General features: G+C 53.6%; 2 protein-coding genes and 1 pseudogene across 4 annotated transcripts in view; 1 reads left to right on the top strand and 2 right to left on the bottom strand.

Moving 5' to 3' along the window:
* Window positions 1-1,758: 1,758 nt before the first annotated feature.
* GPR173 (G protein-coupled receptor 173) lies at window positions 1,759-8,270 on the bottom strand. 3 transcript variants are annotated; one of them, XM_051968309.1, is made up of 2 exons: window positions 8,133-8,270; window positions 1,759-5,071 (listed from the first exon to the last, which is right to left on the bottom strand). In XM_051968309.1, the coding sequence occupies exon 2, from the start codon at window positions 4,982-4,984 to the stop codon at window positions 3,824-3,826; it is 1,161 nt and encodes a 386-aa protein (XP_051824269.1). In that variant the 5' UTR covers window positions 4,985-5,071; window positions 8,133-8,270; the 3' UTR covers window positions 1,759-3,823. The 3 variants fall into 3 exon arrangements, with proteins under 3 accessions (XP_051824269.1, XP_051824268.1, XP_051824270.1); XM_051968308.1 differs by lacking the exon at window positions 8,133-8,270 and adding an exon at window positions 6,512-8,122; XM_051968310.1 differs by lacking the exon at window positions 8,133-8,270 and adding an exon at window positions 5,496-5,770.
* On the top strand, window positions 8,176-13,551 carry LOC127543178 (60S ribosomal protein L6-like; annotated as a pseudogene).
* A 2,059-nt stretch (window positions 13,552-15,610) lies between these two features.
* The window catches only part of PPP1R3F (protein phosphatase 1 regulatory subunit 3F), a 31,763-nt gene continuing 24,169 nt past the window's right edge, over window positions 15,611-23,204 (bottom strand). The window contains exon 4 of the mRNA XM_051968033.1: window positions 15,611-20,079. Within this exon, the coding sequence (XP_051823993.1) occupies window positions 18,991-20,079 (1,089 nt within the window). The 3' untranslated portion in view covers window positions 15,611-18,990. The remainder of the gene's footprint in view (window positions 20,080-23,204) is intronic.

Genomic DNA, 23,204 nt, shown 5'->3' with positions numbered 1-23,204 from the left:
GAGGCCAGAGAGTTGAGAACTCAGGGCCGGCCCAGCAGCCACGGCTCAGATGGGAAAAGATGGATTTCTGAGCCTGGACGGGATGAGAGCGAGCGCTCCAGAGCGGCGGCCATGACCTGTTGGCACCAGAGAGCGAGGGAAAGGGGAAGCCAAGGATCATTCTGAGGTGCCACAGGCTGGGGCTCCTGAGCCCAGGGGAAAACAGCGAGGGTCCGGTTCAACAGAGGGAAGGGTCTGGCGGGGGTGCCAGCAAGTCTCAGCGCCATTTTGAAATGCTTCTGAGCCGGTCGGGTGGAGGCAGCTCAAGGTGGCGAAGTGGGGACGGCCCAGGCCTGGAGTTGGGGTGACCCAACCTCAAGTCTGACCCCCGACTCTTTGCTGGCTGTGTGACCCTGGCCGAGTCCCTCATAACCACTCTGCCTCACCTTCTGGGGGGCTAAGCTCTCGAATAACCAGAGGGTGTCTTATTTTGTCCCAATATCAAACTAAACTTCCAGGGCCCAGCCCAAGGCAGGCCCAGCCTGGCAACCTGAGACCTGAGCTTGTTTGTAGCAGTCGTCAAGGGCCAGCTGAGAGGGAGAGGGAGAGGGAGCCAGAGTGAGAGGAGGGGGGAGAAGAGCAAAGGGAGGGGGAGGGAGGGAGACAGAGACAGAGGTGAGAGAGACACAGAGGCACAGAGACTGATAGAGATGAGACACAGAGACAGAGATGAGAAAGACAGAGAGAGGGAGGGAGAGAGAGAGAGAAAGAGAGAGAGACAGAGAGGAGAGAGACAGAGGGAGACAGAGAGGAGAGAGACAGAGGGAGACAGAGAGGCAGAGAGAGATGAGAGAGCCAGGGAGATAGAGAAATGAGAGACAGAGATACAGAAAGAGAGAGAGACAGAGGTGAGAGAGACACAGGAAGCACAGAGACTGATAGAGATGAGAGACACAGAGACAAAGATGAGAGAGCCAGGGAGATACAGAGAGAGATGAGAGAGACAGAGATACAGAAAGACAGAGGCAGAGAGAGAGATAAGAGACAGACAGAGATGAGAGAGACAGAGATACAGAAAGACAGAGAGAGACAGAGATACTGAAAGACACACACAGGGGCAGTGGATTGAACCCAGGAGAAGATGTGGAGGGCCGCTATATTCACGTCAGTCACTTGGGAAAGAGCAGGAGGCTCGCCGAACCCGAGGCGGCAGCCGGCCGAGCTGGCTCGACGTCCGTGCGCGGCGGGCCCCCGCCCATCGTCCCGGGGGGGCTCGCGGTCTGGGGTCTGCTCCCTCGGGAGCTTCGGCCACGGCGCCCGAGGCTCCGGAAAGGAAAGCCCGGCGGCTCCCCGGCGGGGACCGACGATCGGGGACGTGAGAGAAGAGGCCGGGCTGTCGGGGGCCCTTTATGTTCCCGTTCGTTAGAAGGGGAACTTCTTGGGAACGGGGACCATCTGACTCTTCTGTGTGGACACTCTGATCCTGGCACACAGTAGGTGCTTAATAAATGCTTCTTTCATTCAACTCACTGGGAGAGTTCAAGCAGATATCTTGTTCTTCTCCTTGGACCTCAGTCTTCTCCTTTGGAAGACAGACCAAAGACTCACTAAGGTTGCCCCACTCAGACTTTCTCCGAATGCCGGGACACAGTGGGAATCTCGGGATAGATCTGGGGCCAGATTCTAGGTCTCCTGGACACATCTCGGGGAGTTCCCGTCCCCGGCCCGGCCCAGATACCAACCCTCATCCCGCCAGCCCCTGGAAAGAAAACAAACAAGGCCAAGAGATTTTATTTACTTCAGTATCTTGGTTTACAAAAAACAGGCAGAAAAATCAAGACCCTTCCAAAAGGGTGGTTGCCTGCCCATGGTCCCTCCCCTCAGCCCAGCATGAGCTGTAATCCCATCCCTCCCCCTGTAGCTACCCTCCTCCCATCAGGCCCAGTCCCAAAGGCCCCTGACTCCCTTAAGAAAGCCTCCAGGGCTCTCCCTACCTTCTCCAGTCCGGGCCATGGCTCCTTCAAACAGACCCACGATGGGACCAAGTCCACACTGGTCTAAAACCAAAGGCTTCAGCCCCAGCTGCCTCCTGGGTTCCCATTTCCCGTTTTCTCCTGATACCCCCCCTTCCCACCCCCCACCCCACCCCCGCCATGGGGAAGGGCATCGGGCAAGGGCTGAGAACTAAGAACGTCCCAGCTGCCGGGTTGGGCTGGGCAAACCTGGGCTAGCTACATCCCACATGCTCCCCAACTAGGAGGAGGAAGATGAAGGGGCTGTCCCCTCCATGGCAAAGCTCAGTGGCTCTCGGCCTTTCCTTCGGCTCTAGGACCTGAAGGGCCTCGCAGCTGCCGTAGGATCAAACGTTGGCCCTTTCCTCTTGGCATTAAAGTCCCTCCCCCACCCGATTTCTCTCCGTGGCCTTAGCCGGTCCGTAACGCGGGCCCTCCCAGACTCCTATCCACATAACGCCTCCTCCAGGAAACCTTCCTCAGACCCAGCTCCCCTCTCCACTGAACTCCCCCCTCCAAGTCTCTCCCCTCTTCCAGGCCCACCCCTTATTCTCCAACCTTCTGCAAGTAAGAGAGAGACGGGAGCATCTTCCTCAGAAACGGGGGACTGGACGATCTGGAGTCACGTCTCGGATGGAGGGGAATCCCTGACCATCGACGCCCACGTGAGCCTTTGTCGGCTTGCGGGCATCGTGGGAGAGAGGAGGTCCACTGTGGGGCACCTCCAGAGAGGTATGTTCTTAGGGAAGGGAGGAGGGTCCCTGAGACACACTGAGCCAGGTCAGTGAAAAAGGAGGACTGGGATTAAGAGAGAGGATGGGGGGAGGTACCAAGAGGGAGGGGAAAAGGTGATACAGCCATCCACAAGGGTTCTGGGACTGTCTGTCACCTTGGGGGGGATGAGGCTGGTCAGCTTGCAAAAAGGAAGGCTGAGGATGAAAAGCAGTTCTCAGCAGGGACAGTCAAGGGACCGTTGAGGCTCCCAAAAGGACTCTGGAAAACCAAGGAACTAAGTTCCCTCCCATGACGGTGGGAGAGTCGCCTAGCCCATCCCCGGGGAGGCGATCGTAGGGAGCCTGGTGGCGGGGGGGATGCTGGTCCCGGGCCACCCCTGTGCCCCAACAGGGGGGCAAATTGGAATTCCCAGTGGGAACAGAATGTGGGAAGAGACACGATCGAGCCGAAAGGCCATCCTCCGTGGCGGCCCCCCGGAGGCCTCTCGGGCCTGAGGCAGGGGTTGGGGCAAGGGCGCCGCCGGATGGGGCTCGCCGCCAAAGACCAGCTAGGGCTCCGGCACCAGGGGGTGAGCGTCACCCTGTCTGCGCCACTCAGGGAGACATCCATTAGTGTTACTGGATCTGGGGAAGGGGGGGGGGTCGTGTCGGCTATAATGATGTTTCTCTCTGGAGACGACACATCCGAGAGAGAAAGAGAGAGAGAGAGGAACAGATGCAAATGAACACCCGGCACATTCACAACTGATAGAAAACCCCGGGTTTTTTCTTTCTAGTTTTTCATAAAGGAAAAAAAAATGATCTGGTATATGTGTATGTGGGTCTCTAAAATTCCCTATTCCCCCGGAAGCCGTTAGGGCCAGGGATGGGCCAGAGGGGACCCCCTACCCGTCCATCTAGCGCTGGGAACGGAGGAGTGCCATCTGACGGAGTACTGGGAATTGGAGAAGTTTAGGGAGCCGCTGCCGGATCCCTCCCCTTTGCACCCTCCACGCTAAGTCTCGTCCCCCATTTGGGGTTTCCTTCCTCTCATTTATCCTTTTTTCACTGTCATCTGTCCGTCCTTTCTTCCTCCCCATATCTGCCACTCTGGTTTTTCTACATGACACAATAAGGCTCCCGAGGGACCTGGGGGCCTCCGGCCCCCCAGCAAGGGGCGTGAGTCCTCAGGCACTTCTTGAGGTCCTTGTTGAGGAGGAAGCAGACAATGGGGTTGACCCCAGCCTGAGTAAAGCTCATCCAGACGGCGGTGGCCAGGTAGCGGTGAGGCACAGCACAGGCCTTCACAAAAACCCGCCAGTAGCAGGCCACAATGTAGGGAGACCAGAGCAACAGGAACAGGAGGGTGATGGCGTAGAACATTCGGCCCAACTCCTTCTCCCCCCGGAACTCCTCCATGCCTAGGAGGCGCCGGCTGGCCACGTGGCCCCCTCCCCCTCCGGTCACCTGCCGGATGCCCAGCAGGGTGGGAGGCAGGGGGCCCCGGCCGAAGCCGGCTATCCAGTTCGCGGCGGCCTGGCCGGTGGCGCCGGGCCCGTGGAACGTCCAGTTCTGGCTGACCGCCGGGACGGTCTGCACGGGGCGCATCTTGCGGTGGCGGTACTCAAAAAGAAGCAGCTTCCCGTACACAGCGTGGGTGGCGGCCATGAGGGCAGCCAGCATGAGCATGAACCCCAGGGTGTCGTTGGCCTTGAAATAGCGGTGTTCGAAGATGCACTGGTCCTCCTCCCGGATGAACTTGTAGGTGCCCACGTCGAAGACGGGCGGGAAGGCCATGGCCACCGAGAGAGTCCACGCCATGCAGATGACCGCGGCGCTGGTCCAGAGGGTCATGCGCTTGGCGTAGAAGCGGTGATGAGCCACGGCCATGTAGCGGGTGACGCTGATGCAGAAGAGCATGAAGGCAGCGTGGAAGCAGAAGAGCACAGCCATGAAAGCCACCACCTTGCAGCTGAGCGCACTGAATGTCCACGCTGAGCCGTGGCGGATGGAGGCCAGCACGAAGGGGAAGCAGACCGCGGCCCGCACGCCGTCGGCCAGACACAGGTCCAGCAGGAAGTAGTAGGGGGCCTTGTGCAAGGCTCGCTCCCTGAGAACCAGCAGGGACAGGAGGGCATTGCCCACCAAGCTGACACAGATGATGGCCCCCAAGAGAACCAGCTTGACGGAGGTGGAGACGGCGGCGGCGGCGGCTGTCGTGGGCGGTAGGGGGGACCCGCTGCCACTGATGTCGTCTGGCCCGGTGGCGTTGGGCATCATGTCACTAGGAAGGCTGGTCCAGGGAGGGAGGGGCTGGGGATCAGAGGCTCCTTCGGACTGCCATGGGCCAGGCAGGATGGGCTCTTCCTGCAGAGAGGATGAGGAGGGGTACAGATGGGGAAGCAGAGGCAAGGGAGAGACCAGAAAGAGAGAGAGAGAGAGAGAGAGAGAGAGAGAGAAGGAGACAGAGACAGGAAGATAAAGGGAGAGAGAGGGTGAGAAAGGGAAGAGAGAGGAGGGGAGAGAGAGAGAAGAGAAAGGAAAGGAGAGAAAAATGAGAAAAGGAGACAGGGAGAGAGGCAGAGACAAAGAAAGAGAGGAAGAGAGACAGAGGAGGGAGGGCGAAAAAAGGAAGACAGCAAGAGGAGGAGGGACGGACAGAGAGTGAGTGAAAGAAACAGAAGGGAGAGAGGGCAGGGACAGAGAGAATAGGGAGTGAGAGAGACAGGACACACACCCAGATGGGAGACATAAGGGAGAGAGAGACGGAGAGTTAGGTCCCCCTTCCCACCTCAGCCCCACCCAAAGGCTCTTCATCTTAAGCGTCTTCCAGGGCTCCTTTCTGGGTGTGCCGCTCCAGTGGCTCCGCGCAGGGGCGTCCCGCCGGTCAGGGTTTGCCGGGTGCCGTCCCACAAACGCGCCCCGTGTCTCCCCAGCTGTAGCTTGCACTTGTGAGTTTCCCGTGCGTCTCTATGTGGTGTGGCCTGCGAGCTTGGGAGATGAACCTTCTAGAAGAGGCCCCCCCCCCATTCAACAATTTGGAGCCAGAGGCCTAACCCCAGGAATCCTCTCTTCTTCCCCCGCCCTTCGCGGTCTTCCTGCTCCCTCCTCCCTCCCCCCCTCCCCCCATGAGCATCTTGGCCCTTGCCAGGCTCCCAGTTCTAACAGCGGCGAAAACTGGACCCCAGACATCCGGCTCCTCATCTCTGTCACACACGCACACACACTCACGCTCACGTACTCTCGCTCACTCGCCTTTAGAAGCCACATTATATCATAGCCCAGGGCACCCACAAGCCCACGCAAATGGTCTCACGGAGCCAACTGTCAAACAGCGCAGAGGGCTCACCCGCCCAGAGCCGCCTGGGACCATCGCCCTCACACACACAATCTGGACACTCACGCGCCCCACGAGACTCCCAAGCCACCCTGGGTGCACACAGGCGTGGAGCTGGGAGCTTCCAAAAGAGGGAGGAGCCGGCCAGCCTCCCCAACCCCCTCCCTGCCCCGGCTGTCTCCTCTCCCTCTCCTCCGACAGCGCCAGTGCCCGTGCCCGGCTGCGCCCCCACCCCACCCCCAGATGGTGGCTCCTCCCCCACTCAGTGGAGACGGAAAGAGACACGGAAACGGAGCGGAGGCGGGGTGGGGGGTGGGGGCCGCGGGGCTGCCCATCCCCGGGAGTGCCCCCGGCTGGCCTGCCGCCCGCTGCTCAGGTCCTCGGCCCGGCCCAACCGCGGAGACCCGGCTCCCGCCCCGCTCCAGCGCCAGCGCCCCAGCCTCCCTCCTCTGACACCCGGAGTCACAGACCTGACCGGCCACATGCGCCCCTGCTCCCGGCCTCAGGTCACGCGGGCGGCCCGGCCTCCGGGCCTGAGGGAGAAGCCGGGCTCCTTCCCCACCCCACTTCCTGCCCACCCACAGGCGCCGCGAACAGCCGGGGATAATGAGAAAGAAACGGAATAACACGGGGCGGGGGCGGGCTGGGGGTGGGGGAAGGGGAGGAGGCGCGGATGACCAACAGTTTCTGCAGGACTCCATGTTGAGGGGGGGGGGGGAGATGGGTGGTGGACCAGGGACACCGAAGCGGGCTCCGAGGAGGGCCCGAGAAGGGGCGCGGGGGAAACAGGTGGCTACAGAGAGATACAGCGGGGAGCCGGATCCAGACGAGGAAGAGGGCCCCAGACTGAGGGGAAGAGACCCGGGGACGGAGGAGGAGGGCCGAGGGAGCGGGGCCCAGGAAGCTGCAAGGAGGCAGAGGAGGAGCCGGGAAGACGGGCTGGAGGGAGATGGGAGAGAACAAAGAGGCTGGGGAGAGACAGAAGGAGGGGGGCTCGGAGAGACTAGGGGAGGCGCGGCTCCACCGAGCAATACGGTAATGAAGCAAAAAGGGAATCGGGAAAAAAAAGCATGGGCAGAGGCAGAGAAAGCCATGCAGGAAAGCTCCAGACCCAAGGACCGGGGAAGGCGGCCAGAGGCAGACGGGGGCCGGCCGGGGCAGGGAAGGACAAAGGAAGCGAGTCCCCCAAGTGCAAGGGAGACGGCTAGAGGGAGCCCCGGGATCTCACCAGGCCGCGGGCCGGGGGAAGCGTGAGGGGGACACGATGAGCAAGGGAAAGAGGGGCGATACCTCCATCAAAAAAGGGAGACACACGCAGACAGCCAGAGGCAGACGGAGGCTGGCAGACACACAGAGAGACAGAGAGACAGAGGCAGACAGACAGAGACGCAGAGAGACAGAAGACAGCCAGAGGCAGACGGATAGAAGAAAGGGGAAGAAAAGAAAGACCCGGAGAGGGGAGACACCTGAAGCACCAGGAGGGGAGGACACAAAAGGCAGGGGAAAGACGGAAGAAAGGGAACTGGAGAGAGGAAGAAGTAGAGGAAGGCACAGGGCAATAGGGAGAGAGAGAGAGATCCGAGACACAGGAAGGGAAGGGCAAAGCTGTGGAGAGACAAAGAGGCAGGAGGAGAAGACCCCCAGAAAGGGAGGAAGGCTCCGAGAGATGGGGAGGCGGTGCTGAAGAGACAGCGCGGCCGCAGTGGAAGGAGACAGGAGCCGAGAGCCAGAGGCTGGACAGCTCCAGGGGAGGGGGGGGGGGGCGGGAACTTGGAAGACCAAGAGAGCTAGGGACAGCTGGGGGGGGGTGAGGGTGGAGAGGGGCAGCAAAGGTAGGACCCGAATAGAAAGGAAGGCCCAAAAGCAAAGGGGGTGCAGAGAGGGAGCCGGCAGGACAGGAGCTGGGGGGGGGGGGCAACTGAGAGCAGACGATGGGAGAGGGAAAAGCCAGAAACGGGGGAGCACGGAGTGGAGCCAGCGGGAGAGAGAGCCGAGCAGGGCCGGGCCCGGGGCTGCACCAACTGGGGCCGAGAAGGAGTGGGGGGTGGGGGCAGCCAGGAGCCGAAGGCCAGCTCCCGGAATTCTGCTCACCTGGCAGCTCGGGGCTCAGATGCTGGGGCTACGTGTGCGGGCGATGGCGGCGGCCGCGGCTGAATCTCCTGCCTCCTTGTTGTGGTCCCCGGGGGAAGGGCTCTCAAAGGCCAGCAGCCTCTCCCCCTCCTCCTCCTCCTTCTCCTCCTCCTCCTCCTCCTTCTCCTCCTCCTCCTCCTCCTCCTCTTCCTCCTCCTCTTCCTCTTCCTTCGTTTCTTCTTTCTCCTCCCGTTTCTTCCTTCGTTTCTTTCTCCTCCTCCTCCTCCTCCTCCTCCTCCTCCTCCTCCTCCTCCTCCTCTCCTCCTCCTCCTCCTCCTCCTCCTCTGTCTCCTCCCCTGTCTCCCTAGCTCCTTCTCCTCCTCCTCCTGTCTCCTCCTTCTCCTTCTCTTCCTCCTCCTCCTCCTCCTCTTCCTCCTCCCTTCCCCCTCCCCTCCCCGTTGTCCTGGAGACCAGGGGTCTGCTCTGCTCTTGACAGGATGGGGAGGGGGGCACACATATATTACATACATCACATAGGTCCCACAGAGGTTCCATCTACGTCCCACAGGCTTTGGATGCCATACTGGGCTCCGGCTCTGCCTCAGTCTGGAGCTGCCCTGCTGCCCCTCTCATGCATCTGGGCACACGACCCCTTGGGGCCAGCATGATCCCATCGGGCTCTGGTTCCAACATCTCGTTTGTCCTGGCCATGTGCCCCAGGCCTTGCTGGAAAAAATGTGTGTAGAGAGGAAGAGGGAGACGGAGACACTGAGAGAGACCGAGATGGCTGAGACACCCGTCAGGAGGCGAGGAAGTACCAGTTGGAGAGCCAGAAACGCCAACACCAAGAGGGAGGGACAGACCACACAGAGCAAGGCACATGAGGACACCCCCACAGACACACAAAGAAAACCAGATGATGTCCCCCCCACCCCTCTCCTAGTCCCCTTCCCTTCCAGAGTCCAGAGGCTAGTTCAGTCATTGGGTCAGCCCGGGGGCCCAGGGTTCCAGTCCAGAGGGAAGCAGAAAAGGCAAGCATCTTCCTGTCACTGAAAACGGTGTGGAAGGCCCGAACTCCCCCTCCCCTGCTTACCCCCACAACCTCCTATCCCACCTGAATTGGCCCAAAGGACAGACCTGAGGCCAGACTAAGCGAGAGGAGGAGGGCAGGTGCTGGAAGCAGGCCCTAGGGCTCACTGAGACATACACCTGGCCTGGGCCCCCAGGGAGAGAAGGCAGTGATTTGGGCAGAGCCCGAGGTCCGGAGGAGAAGCATGGGGGCCATGAAGAGGAGGCCTGGTGGAGCTGCCCGAGCCTGCTATTTCCGTCTGCGTGGATAGTGGTGGGAGGGATCTCCAAGCATGGGAGAGCAGAAGGGAGGAAAGGGATGGGGAGATAGGATGAGGAGGCCCCAGGGAAGAGCTGCCAGAGGAGCGGCAGACCAACAAAGAGCTCAAGCTGGGCTGGAGGACCCAAGTAAGGAAGAGGGGGGAAAGAAAGGGCTCCCTCTCGGTTCTTTCCAGAGATGCTCAAAAGGGAAAGGAAAGGGAAGGGAAAGGGGGAACAAAGAAAAATGGGGGGGTGACAACAAGGCCGTGGGGGGGGGCACAGTGCAGATGCAAATGGAATGGGGGGAATGCCAGGGACAGATGTGGGGGAGGTCACTGAGGATAGATCTGAATGGGGGGGGGCACAGAAAGCAGATCACTGCCAGGGAGCAGTCCAGGAGAGGGGAAGGGTTTAGAGGGAAACCAGAGTCCAGGAAACAGAGAAGAGAGTCAAGGAAACAAGCTTCATTCTAGGGGACTCCAGCCCAAAGGACACAAGCACACAAAAAGCCCGTGTGATGGGCTCTCTGTATGTGTCATATCCCATGCTGCATAGTCACTTTGGAGGAGGAGGCTGTCAAAGCTGGGAGGACTTGAAGGAGCCTCAAGATGAGGGGGAGGAAGGCCATTCCCGCCATCCATTGGAGGCTGGTGGTAAAGGGGTAAGGAGTACACGCAAGATTTCGGATTTGATTCTACTTGAAATAGGAAGCCACGAGAGCTTTCTGAGCAGTGGAGTGACACGAAAGGACTCTGGCATGAAGGCAGAAGCCAGTGCATGGTTAAGGTTGGCTCTAATGCTTGCCCCCTCCTCTTCCTTTCCCAATCCAAGTGAAAGGAGAATCTCATCTCCGAGTCTTGTTTCCAACTTCCTCAGACCCATCTCCCCAACAAGATCCCTTCTAGTCCTGGGTCATCCCTTGTCAGAGACTTACCATCCGTTCACCACCTGTGCTCCCTATGGGCATTTAGAAACTTTCTGTTGCCATGATCAAACACCCACTCTTCCTTAAGGTCCATGCATTTGAATTGCTCTAGATCCTAGTGACCATTAGCTCCCAACCTCCCCCCTTTCTCAAGGAGTTTGGTATCTGCCTCAGAGTCCCTCTCCATCATCTCCTGTCTTCATACTGGAGGACTTCTTATTCCCATTTATGGCCCAATTGATTTCAGTGTTGCATGTGGATGTGCCCACAAACACCCTTACCTTCTAGTTCATTGACTTCCTGGCTTCCTATGAGCTCTCCCTCCTCCTCTACCTCGTCTTAACCATCCCGGGATGGTCACATCACCCATAAGTGTTGCCTTTCCGTGCTTGCAATCTCTGGAATTCCTTCTTTTCAGAATCTTTCCTCATTCCACGTCACCCTGAGCCTTACTACTCCTAACCCGACTCTTTGGCCTTGGCACGGGCCAACCTTGAGTCCCCCTGCCCTCAGTACTTCCCCCCTGACTCTCAGCCCCTGCTCCCTTCTAAACTGGACCCTACATTATGTCACCATCTGGACCACTGGGGTCACCCTCAAATCCAAGACAGTTCAGTAGAACCTTATGTTTGTTCCTGATTATGTTCAATTTTTCCCAATTACATTTGACTCTGGTCCCTTCACGCTCATCCACCTGCCTTGGTCTTTAAACATTAGTTTTCCCTAAAAAAAGACAAAGCTGTCCCCAAGACCTGATCTTTCAGCTTTCCGGTCACCTGAAGGCTATGAGCAGCCATGAACAGTAAAGGCCCCTCTAACCTGGTGGATTTCTAAAGAGCACTTCTAAAGGGATTGGATCCTTCCCCATATACTGCCCCGATGGCCAGACTGTTTCCATGTGGAGACCAGGAGGGCCCAAGTCCAGAGAACCAAAACGCTCCTCTGTCCTCGGTCTGTACCCTTTCTGAGCCAGGACAAAGTAAACCTCCTTTTGTTAACCGATGACTCAAGAGTGCCTCGTTTCATCCCAACATCAAACTTGAACTAGGAGAATGTTGGTGTTAGAACTGAATCTCAACAGACTTCAACCCTTAATTATACTTACCGATTGGCCTCTTTCCATCCTACCTGTTGGAGGGAGCTGGAGAAAGTTATGAAACGGAGCTGAGAGGGACCCAGCTTACACCAATTTGTATTTAATCTCAATGGGTCTTCACTGCAGCAAGGCTTCCTAATAAATTCTATGCTATTCACCATACTGGCTACTTCAAATCTTCTCTCCACAAGCCTCCCACAGGACACCAGCTCCCTCTCAGATGAGGACTTTGTCTGGCTAAGAAAATTGGTAAACTCCCTCTTCTTCTCTTCTCACATCCCTCTTCCCCCGCTATCTCGTCTCTGACGAAGAAATGGCCCTTCTTGACAATGCCAATCCCTGGATGTACATCCTTCTGTCCCCTTGCATCTTCTCCAGAAGAATACCCCAGCTATTAGCCCCATTTTTTAATGGGAAATCTCTCCCTGTCTACTGGCTACTTTTCTGCTGCCTACAAATGTCCAAGTGTAGCGGTATCTCAGAGTTGTCTTCATTTGCATTTCTTTGATCAATAATGATTTGGAGCATCTTTTTATATGGCTAGAAATAGTTTCAATTTCTTCATCTGAAAATTGCCTATTCATATCCTTTGACCATTTGTCAATTGGAGGACGGCTTGAATTCTTATCAACAAAATACATTCTTTTCCTGAACATCCCTGAATAATCAAAAGGATCCCTGAATAAAAATTAATGTTATTTCCACAGTGAAGTCTGCTATATAAGGGGCATAGAAGTTGTCCTCAACATGGTTGACATTCAGGTGGACAGGGCTTATCGATATCCTTTGAATTTATTTGTATTTCTTTTTATAAAATTGAAAATAAAAGATTTCTTTGCAAAAAAAAATTAAAAATAAATTTGTCTAATAATAAAAAAGCCGGTTTTCCCTTTTCTCAAAATAGGGGACAAAACACCCCAAAAGGAACCAAAGGAAAATCAAAGAGAAAATAACAAAAGAAAGGTGTGGCTGAAAAGTGGTGAAAAAGCCTTGAAAGCATTGCAGTGCTGGCCCGAGGGATTGGTAAATATTCCATGTCTGCAGTGTGTTCCCGGCGAACCACGTACAAGCGGAAATATGCTGCAGAAAAAACCCGGACTGAAAGAGAGAGAGAGAGAGAGAGAGAGAGAAGATGCCTGCAAAGATCTCAAAGCCAAAGCCAGGTGGAGCATGGAGAAACCTGTGTGGTAAGAATACGCCAAGTGCGAACTGATTGTATTACTGTTATCCTACCGAGGATGTGCCTAGAAAGCTGCTAAGCTATGGCAGGAAGCTCTCCAGCCAGCATGCGGGGAGACTTCGAGCTAACATCATGCCGGGCCCAGGGTCCGCTGGCTCTCATTGGCTGCCACGGGGCGGGGGCGGGGGGGGGGGGGTGGCGCGGGGGGGACGCGAGCGATCGGTTTTCCCGAAGCAGCTGGCTAGTGGTGTGCTTCTGGATGACCGAACCTCTGACCATCAATTGTACTCCCCTGCGATGGACCCATCAGAAATTTGTTGTTGCCACTTCTACCGGCATTAACCTTTCCGATGTAAAAAATCAATTCATCTCACTGATGGCTACTTCAAGAGGAAAAAAAAAAAAAAAAAAAGGCTCCGCAAACCTCGACCCCAAGGTCTTTGACGAAGAGAAATAAAAGATTACAGAGCAGTGCAAGGCTGATCTCAAAAGAGGAGACTCTCAGATCCTTCCCAGAATCAAGAAAATCTCTCAGCTCCGTGGCTACCCGCGATCTGTATTCTCTTTCTCCAGAAGAATTCATTCTCACAGACTGGTATTTGAAATGCCTTCCAGAGAATTATTAAAATCTTGGAATGACAACAACAAAAGCCAGTTTACTGTACACTACCCTCCTAGATCTCTCCTCCCTTTCACTGCCTCATTTCTTCTCTCCTTCTTTAATCATCCTTCTGCAGGCTGCTTTCTGACCTCATTATTTCACTGAAACTTCTCTCTCCAGAGTGACCAATGATCTCATAGTTGCCTTTTCTCAGTCCTCATTTTCCTTGATGTGCAGCCTTGGACACTTGGTCGCTTTCTCCTCCCAAGTTATATTTTTTCTTTCCTTTCTTTTTCTTTCTTTCCTTCCTCTCTCCCTCCCTCCCTCCCTCCCTCCCTTCCTTCTTTTTTTCTTTTGAAGCTTTGCTTGTAGATGTTTTGGAGTCATTTTCTTCTGGGTTGGCATCAAGTATCTCTGTTACCATTATACCTCTTGATAGTGAGGTTGTTTTTGTTTGCTCATTCTTCTAGTGTACTTCTTTAGTTTGTTTTGTAAATTTTTAAATTTTACACTTAAATACAAAATAAGAAAAAAAAAACCCATGCCATGTACACAGCAGACCATGAGCAGACTCAATAGAAATCAATAAATTACCATTTCAAAAAAACCTATATAATAAATGCCATACATTGTTTTCTTTGCTTCCCCAATTACTCTTTCTCTGTCTCTCTTCTGTGTCTCTCCTTTACACGTACAGCAGTACATGTAAACTTTGTGGTGTCTTTCTTTGTCCATCACTTCGGATTTAAGTAAACCCAAGTTGTACTCACATGGGAGGGAGGGACTCTATGTACCTCTGTATACTCAGCCCATAGCACAGATTGACTAACTTTACCTGCTTGAGCTTTCCAATGGATAGATTCCACCCCCCCACCCCGCTCACCCTGTGTGTGATAGGTTTATAGGTTTATAATTTACCAATTCCTTTCAAGTTGGGCAAGTTTTCTCTGATTTTCAAAGCGCTCTAACATTTACAAAGGCTTTCAAAGTTGCCAAAGTGCCTTTGTCTAAACGGCCCTTCACAAAGCTACTTCTGGGTAGAGCAGGGTAAGGGAGGAACAGAAGGGGGAGGAAAGCTTTCCCTCCTCACATTTTCCTGAATCCTTTAAGTGCCTTCAGGTCTCAGCTCGGGAGGTGCCTCCTCCACTTGACCGAAGAGGAGCATATGTTGGTGATGGAGAGGTGAGGGACTCCCTGCAGTTCTGCAGCTCCCATCAGCCTTTGCTCACTTTGCTTTGATCTGAGCTGGCATTTATCGGGCAGGTAGGCTCTCTTCCTGCTAACTCTGACGGCTAGGATTTCAAATGACTAGTTTAGATTTCCACTCTGAAGGCAGTGAGGGGAGCACACAGCACGCCGCCAGCACACCACGGCAGCGGCTCCCACAAAAGCGGCCCCGCACTTTTGCTGCTCCTTTATATCCTATCTCCTATATTAGGCCTAAAGTTGGAAAGTCCCTGCCATTTGCTAGGGATACTATCGTGGGGCTGCTGTTGGTCACACTGAGCTCATTGCAAGTGTACTTTCTACTTTCCTGACTGAATTAACATCTACTTCTTCCTAGAGACCCTTTGCAATTCAGTGTGTGATCTTGGACAAGTCCCCTCTCCATCAGGGGTTTCATTCTTCCAGCCAAAATCCATCCCGTGATGGGCCTTGATTTGTCCTTGATGATCTAAGTCCATGGTTACTGTGAAAGTGAGTAGGGACTTCATGGGGACCACAGCCTGGAAGGGACCTAGTGGATTCTGAAGCATCAGAAGGCCTAGCCTTCAAGCCCCATCACTGACTACACTTGAAAGCCCAGGAGGAGGGAAAAGGCAAAGTTGGAAAGGAAGATTAAGAAGGGATTTCAGAAATTAAGAGTTCTGAACATATTCCATTGTTAAGGGAATCCTGCCCAGTCTGTTGCCTTGTTTGGCTCTTAAGGTTGGTCAAAGTGCAGCTAGGCTAGTCAGCAGTACTGTAGATAAGACTAGTCAACAGTGTAATAGAGGGCCATGGGGGCTTGGGGCCAGAAAGACTCATCTACTCAAGTTCAAGTCCAGTCTCTGACACTTCCTACCTGTGAGACCCTGGATATGTCACTTAACCTTGTTTGCCTCAGTTTCCCCATCTATCACACGAGCCGGAGAAGGGATCTTTGCCAAGAAAACTTCCAACGGGATCAGAGGGTCAAATATGTATGAAGTTGTGCAAAACGACGTTATTCTCCGAATCCATTCTCAGGATTTCTGGCAGTTTCTAGGTGGCTCCTTGGCTTGGCTTCTGCCCATTCCCCAAAATGGGATGGGGCAATTCCTGGCCCTCCTAAATAAGTGGGATGGGGGAAGGGAACGGCGAGGACAAACTAACACACAGCCATGACTAAGGAGCTGAGATTTGAAAATTTATTTTCACACAGTCACAGTGCTGAGGATGCACAGGCAGCCGAAGGACAGGGCGCTCTCGAGACTGGGACTCTTCTATTTTCCATGGCTCGGGCAGCGTGGGAGATTTTCCGGTCTCTGAAGTTTACCCAAACGGACCCAAAGGAACCTACCAATTGAGTGCTACTCTTCCTGTATCTAGTTCACAAAATGCTGAAGGAGGCGCACGGGGCCAAGGGCCTGATTTCCTGATCTCATCCCCACTCTGAAGCCAGAGGTAAATAGTAGCAGGCAAGCAATACATCCATCTCAGGCACAGAAGGGTCTGAGTCTGAGACTCCTAGGAAGCACTTGCAAAAGCCTGATGAACTCCCCAGATCTCTAGGTTCCCTATCCAGAGCCCTCTTCAGACAGACACACAGACATGGATGGAACAGAGAGGGAAATAGACAAAGACAGGGAAACGGAGACAGATAGGGACATGGACACAGATGCAGAGACACGGAGGGATAGCCAAGGACAAACAGGGATGGAGAGATTGGGATGCACTTCCAGAGAACAAGGGAGTGGAGCATATTAAACACTCAAGGGATCTTCGGTTTGATACTTATTAACCCACTACTGTATACATGGTACTATGGTGTAGATGAAAAACCAGGCTGATAAGTCCTGTTCTTAAGGGGCTTTCAGTTGAACCAGGGAGGGGTCACTATGATCTATGCGTGCCGGAAAAGTTAGGCTTTGACAGATCTGTGGGAAGATAGAGCAGAATAAACCCTAGGGAATGGAGAGTACAAACATTTGGCTCAAGCACAGAGTGCAGAGGAGCAATACCCTAAGAGCAGGCTGGCTAAGCCAGTGGGAAGCAGCTTGTGGGGCGCCTCCAGGGCAGGAATCTGTAGTTTTATTTGGTTTGGTCAGCAGTGGAGAACTGGGCTAGTTTTTAGAAGGCTGAAAAGCAAGAGGAGGGAAGCCCAGGAGGGGCTGTGGGCACATCTTACCTCTAGGATCCTTTGCAGCAGCAGGTTTAGAATGCAATCTCTCACATGACAAGGTGGCACTGCAGTGGTTAGAGCACCACTGGGCCTGAAAGCAGGGGGACTCATCTGTCTCAGACATTGCCTAGCTGTGTGACCCTGGGCATGTCACTTAACCCCGTCTACCTCAGTTTCCTCATATGTAAAAGGAGCTGGAGAAGGCAATGGCAAACCCCTCCAGTATCTCTGCCAAGAACATCCTAAATGGGGTCATGGAGTCAAACATGACTGTAAGAACTCACAACAGAGGAGAGGACACGTAAACTTTCTGAAAGTGGAGGTGAGAACATCTTTGATACTTACTCCTTGAAAAGCTGACCCTGCAGGAGGGGTGCTGCCCTCATTCTAACCCCCCTTCTGGGCACTGAAGCAAGGTAGACCTCCTAGGCAAGCTTCTCCCCCCTTCATCAATCTCCTCCTGGCTTCTCTTCCCAGGTCTCCTTAATCTTAGTGGCTGCCCTCTCCTCTCTCCCCCATGCTGTCCTGGCCAGAGCCTGTTTGCCCATTAGCTTGTATGCAGCATCCCCCACTAAACTGGGCACCCTTCGAGGTGCTTGGTTTTTTTTTTTTTTTGCCTTTGTATCCCTTGCCTTTGGCACAGTGTCTGGAATATAATAGGCATTTAGTAAGTGTACTGGCTTGACTGAGGGATACTCATCAAATAAACAGACAAATTTTAGGAGGGAGGCCGAGGAAAAAACTGAAACCTACAACTTAGTCCTAGACTTCCCATCAAAACAAGAGGGAGATTGGAGATCCTGAGGCCATCGCCCCACAGGAGGAACTTAAGAGTTGGGGTCCCTCCCTCTAAGACAGGGCCGCCTGCTCAGGGGGCCTGTGGACTGGGCTTGGAGAAAAGATTACATCTTTCTTTTCATTCCCTCCTAGCAGAAAGTTAACACTTCCTGTCAGTTTTGAAGAACCAAACCATGTTCCCAAAGGAGGGACACCACGTGAAGGCTGGGAGTCAGTCTGCTGTGGTTCGTCACATTTCAACCCCCAAATCCCTGAACTCAGTTTAGCTCTTTCACCCTGAAGCCTGAGGGTCCCCCCTAGCACTTCTGTCACTGGACCCTCTGAGGCACAGAGGAAATGCATTTCCAATGTCGCTTAGCTTCCTGGTCACCTCCCCCCCAAACTGAGCCTAAAGAGCATCCTGTTTCTGGGGGGGAAAAAAAGTAAACCAGGATTCATCCCTTAAGACCGTTGTCGAGCTCATCTCAAGCTGAGGTTCCTCTGGCCAGCTTTCATGGAATTGAGACAGTTGAGGTTTCTTGTCCTTCCACTGGACAACTGGTTGGCCCAGCTCTTCCTGGGCCCATTTAGAAGGAGCCCTGGGACTCAGCGAGGAAACTAAGGACAGGGTCCTTTCCCCTCACTATCCCACATGGCACTATTTGCTCTGTTTCCCGTTGGTAATCTTTCAGGTAAAATACAATTGTGATTTTGCCCCTAGGTGTCCCAGGCTTGCGGAAACACACCCCTTGGATGCTCAAGGAAGAGCAGATAGCTATTTTCCAGAGGCCATCCATATGGGAAAGGGCCAAACCTGGCCCGATCCACTGAATGGATGACAATTAGTTGGGAATATTGTAGAGGAAATGCTTCAAGTCAAGGTCAGGCTCTGCCAGAGCACTGGCTCTAATTAGCCTCTAACTCACCTTGGCAAACAGTTGGTGGAGCCAGTCCCAAGTGACCACTCACGAGGGTCTTTAAGCCTGGGACCTGGTCCATGTGCTCATTGCCAAAGGGCAGAGACAAGAAGAGTGAGCTCTAATGTAAGTGGGATTTCTCCACCGGCCCCAAATGAGGGTGCAAACTGGGCACCTGGAAGACTACGAAAAAGGAAAAACTTCCAAGTCTAACTTGCCCTTTCAGCTGCCATCCAAACCATCACAGAAATGGGAAGACGGAGACTCTAGGGAGGACTCTACCCGGTCACTGCAAAAAGCCCCGGTGGTTCTTGGAAGTTGTTGAGTAAGAAACATGGGGATTGCAGGAGACCAACCGGGGCCTCCCGACCGTGGCAGGGAGCCGCTTTTCCCTGCCCTCGCCCCGATCACCACGTACCTGGGTATCGTGCGCGTGCGTGTGCGTGTACGGGTATCCAGCTGGATCTATGTGAATGTGTGTATTTGAGTGGGCCCGTGTCTATCTGCATATGTGGGCCCAAACGGGGCCTGGATGGTTAAAAGCTCTGAGAATCTGCCTGCCTTTTCCCATTTCCTCTACTACCTTCCCACAGGGTGCACGGTTCCCGAAGTCTGGAGCCACACGGAGTTTCGGTGATTCTTATTGCTGGGCCTTCACATTGTTTCTCCCCCTACTAGACCATTAGCCGCCTAAGAGAACCAGGTCAGAGAGAGATAAAAGGCCAAACCCATAAAGGCCATACAAGCATTCCACACAATAGGCAGGAAGACCAACAAACCCAGCACGCACAGAGACTGGCTGACCGCTGTCTGCAATGCCAGGCCTGGGAATTCCCCGGAGCCTCCCTCTTGGGCAGCGCCTGCAGGCTTCTGTTCCGGGTTGTTGTCGGGCGAGAGATTGTTGCTTTCCTCGAAGTGGGAAGATAGCCCTTCGGCCTTGATGGTATCGAGCTGGTCACATTCGTTCTCTGTATCCACTGGTTCCTGTTCAGGGGCTTCCCAGGAATGGGACCACGAATGACTAGGCCCCTGTTGCGCTTCCTCCTCTTCTAGATCTTGACTCAGCCCATCCTTGACCAAGATGAAACCTGGATGTTGTCCTGCGAGCCACATGCCAGTGACGATGCCAGGGGGGGATTCTTTCAGTGTGTCTCCTTCCACGAAGTCGTCGTCATCATCGTCGTCATCATCATCGTCATCGTCCTCCTCGGCCCCAGAGGAGGTCCCCAGCTCTTCAACATCGCAGCCACTGCTGCTGCCATCTTCTTTGGCATCTTCCAGGAACTCCATCACACCGTGCACGTTCTGCATCGCATAGTGGAGGGTGATCTCCTCGGCCAGCGAGCTGTTCAATGCCCTCTCGGGACCCATCCACTTCAGGTAGAGGTCTTGGTCATGGTCAGTTGTATGGACCCCCCTGGAATCCCCATCGGCCACCTCCGCAGCTCTCAAGCGGCTCAGGTGCGTGAGGTAGAGTTGTTCTAATTCCAAGTCCACAGAGTCCTCTGTCTGGACTTCATCTGATCTAAACAAGTCCGCGTACTTCCCAGGGCAGTTGTCAGAAGCCCGCTCACTCAGAGGACTCACCGACTCCGACAGACCCTCTTCCTGAGCTCCCGACAGAGGGATTCCCAAGGTTCTTCCCTGCTCAGGTGTCACGCTCGGCACAGAAGGGTGGATTTCGATGGTAGGGGACTGTGGGTACTCAGGGAAGGTCTCAGGCAGATACAGGTGTGATTCGTTGTTTTCTGAAGAGCTAGTCACCATGACATCGGAGACCTGGGGTCATAGAAAATGAGGAGGGGAGAGAGAAGGGGGTTATAGGAAAAGAGGGACAGAAATAAGATAAGAACAAAGGAAAAGAGGAACACGTTCTCACAAAACATCCCATTCCCTCCTAAGTGCCAGGTCCTGGCCCCACCCCCCCAACGTCTGCCTTCTCTCTAAGCTCAGCTAATAAGATGGGGGAGGGGGGTATATGCATTTCACTCAGCAAACGGCAAGGAAGCGGCTACTGGGGCCAGTCGGTTCTAGCCCAAAGATGACGATGGGCAAGACCTGGAGTCCTGAAGATCAAGGTTCAAATGGCCCCTCAGATGCTGGGATGCTGGGGCTCCTGGGCAAGTCCCCACAACCTACAAGGCTGCAATTTCTCCTCTGGAGAATAGAGATGATAACGGCGCTTACCTTGGGGACTTGTTCTAAGAATCAAATGAAATCATGTCTGTACTGTGCTTTTATGAGTCTCAAAAGTGCTACCAAAGTATGGATTCTTGTTAAGTGAGACAAAGTGGCATTTGAGGGGGCAGAGATGGAATCGGGGAAACGAGGAGGCAAGAAGCCGAGAGCAGGAGAGTGCAAGAGCCTTCCCGGCTGGAAGGCTCAAGTCTAAGTTTTTTAAGGATCAAGGAGATCAAGGCACATTTGTAGGCAGCTGGGGAACAGCCAGAAGACAGGGAGGGTTTGAAGTGAAGTGAGAAAGTGGGGATGATGGAGGGGACAATCTGCTAGAGAAGCGAAGATCGAAGATGCATTGCAGGGGGGATGCCTTGGCAAGAAGAAGGGCCACCTCCTCTTCATGGGAGACAGGGATGTAGGAAGGCATCTCAGTGATGGCAGATGAAGAAGGAAGAGGGAGTTCAAGGCAAAAACAATGGGCTCAATCTTTCCAGTGAAATAAAGGAGTCAAGAGCAAGGGCAGAAGAATCATGGGAGCTCTGAAGAGCGATTTAGAAGTTGGGAAGAGCCTCTGTGCAAAGTAGGAGCTGATGAGGGAGGTAGGAAAGGATTACCTTGCTGTAGGGAGGGCCTAGTTGAGATTATATCACAGAAATCTGTCATAGACTCAGCAGAGTTTTGTGAATTTGTCTAGCTTCCTTTACACAGCGTGAGTAGGAGCAAAGGCAGCAGAGTGTGAATGACTCAAGACTAAGATCTGCTGGGACAAGATCTGTGACCCAATAAGGGGACATGGGACTCGAGAAAATGGCAGCGTAAGGTTGGGCGCTCCTTCATCAAAGGCTCGGGATAGGGAAAAAAAGGAAGAAAGTGTTGGCCTGGACTGGAACCAAGGGCGTGGGGGGACCAGTGATCAAAGTGAGGGAAAAGAACAAAAGGATGGGTTGCAAGGAAGAGGGGAAGATGGAATGATAAAAGCTTTTGAGCAGATAAACTGACGTCAGAATTCTCGATCGTGGAAGTGATGGAAGGAGCAAGGTTGTGACCATCTTAGAGTGTAGATGACAGGGAAGGGGCATGTGTGGAAGAACAAGTCATAGGTAGTGGGGGATAGCAGAATCTTAAGTGAGTGATCATTGGGATTGAATAAACCTCAAAAGAAGCTGGTGGTAGAGGGAGAGAATGTAGTTGGTCAGTCAGTCAGTCCACGAGCATCAATTAAGTACCTCCCATGTTCTTGGCACAGTGAAAAGCACTGGCGATAAAGAGAGCAAAAGTCAGAGTAAGTATCGAGATGTAAAAACTATGACTAGGCCACAAAATGTGACCCTTGAGGTCTCAGGTTCTTTGGTGTCTCTTTCTAGGTCTCTACCTCTCTAGAGCTCTGTATCTCTAGAGGCCTCTCTTCCTATGGGTCTCTTGGGGCATACTCTCATCTGCCAAGTCTTGAACTCTTGGTTTACGGCTGGAGATAAGACATCCCAAAGACATGGAGACACTGTCAGTGTGGCTTCAGGTCTCTATATGTAGGGCTCCATGTCTCCAAGTCTTTGGGATTTGTTTTTCCTCTCTAGCACTCTAAAGCGTTAAGCCTTTCTCTCTCTGCAAGTCTTGGTTTAGGCTACAGACTAATTCATTAAGTCTATCTCCTGATAAGTCTTCTAGGTCTAAGGTGCTAAGAGGTCAGGAGTGGAGGCTAGTGTGGTTGGTTGATGATTCACCATATGGCACGGATTGGGTAATAAACTGAGGTTTGGAGGGACTAGAGGTCACAGTGAGGACCCAGCACAGGTTAGGAAGAGACAGAATGAGAGAAGATAATGATCAGAGAAGGGGACTTCAGAATTTATGAACATGGAAGTGGAACATCTGTGGCTGACGAGAGCTAAGGTAGAGAAGGTCATGGGAGTATTTGAGGGGCTGTCCTTATGTATGGTGAAAGGGTAGGAATTGAGTTGGAGAAGACTGAGTCATCAGAAGTGGGTATAAATTTGGACTTAAAGGAGAAGCTGCTGAATGATGGTAGTGAAGGGAGAGCTCTGGAAGCAGCGATGGAGACAAAAGGATTCCAAGCGTCCCTCCTGTGCCAGTTGGCCTGCAGTGTGGTCAGGGGTGTGAGGTGGTGGGGCACAGTAAGGGTGTGCCACCGAGCCTGCGGTCAGGGCCCCATGAGACCTTAGTTAAGTCACTTCACTTCTGTCTCAGGTTCCCCAACTGTCAAATGGAGATAACAATAGCTCCCACCTCCCAAAGTTGTGAGCCTCAAATATGTAAAGTCCTTAGCACAATGTTTGGCACACAGTAGGCTATCAATGCACACTATTGTTAGTAGTAGGATAACTATTCAGCATCCACACCAAGAGGAACTAGGTCTCAGTGAGGGACAGTTGGAAGGAACATGAGAGGAAGAAGCTTCAATCGAGGGAAAGTCTGTTGGTCGTAGGACAGTTGGAAGGAACATGAGAGGAAGAAGCTTCAATCGAGGGAAAGTCTGTTGGTCGTAGAACTCGGACTTCTGTGTATGACTCTATTCTAGAATTCAGAGAATCCTCAGCTCTCCAAACGGGAAAGACTCATCCTCAGGAGCAGGAATGCTGGGGGAGGGGCGGCCTGTTGACAACCTGTTTGGAAATCTCCAGGAAGGAGGAAGCCCCTACTTTCAAGGACGGCTCATTCCGTCCTTGCTCAGCTCTTCCTCACACTGTGCCAGCTGTTCTTTAAACCCA

The sequence above is a fragment of the Antechinus flavipes genome, chromosome X (genome assembly GCF_016432865.1).
Source record: "Antechinus flavipes isolate AdamAnt ecotype Samford, QLD, Australia chromosome X, AdamAnt_v2, whole genome shotgun sequence".
Taxonomy (NCBI): domain Eukaryota; kingdom Metazoa; phylum Chordata; class Mammalia; order Dasyuromorphia; family Dasyuridae; genus Antechinus; species Antechinus flavipes.
This window is presented reverse-complemented; position numbering and strand designations above follow the sequence as displayed.

What these genes read in the sequence shown, in the direction of transcription:
- GPR173 (XM_051968308.1), bottom strand. Translation starts at nt 7,135, where the DNA reads ATGGCTTTCTCTGCCTCTGCCCATGCTTTTTTTTCCCGATTCCCTTTT. An exon ending in GGGCGCATGTGGCCGGTCAG is followed by an intron (nt 5,072 to 6,511) that starts GTCTGTGACTCC and finishes TCCTCTCTGCAG; the next exon opens with GAAGAGCCCATCCTGCCTGG.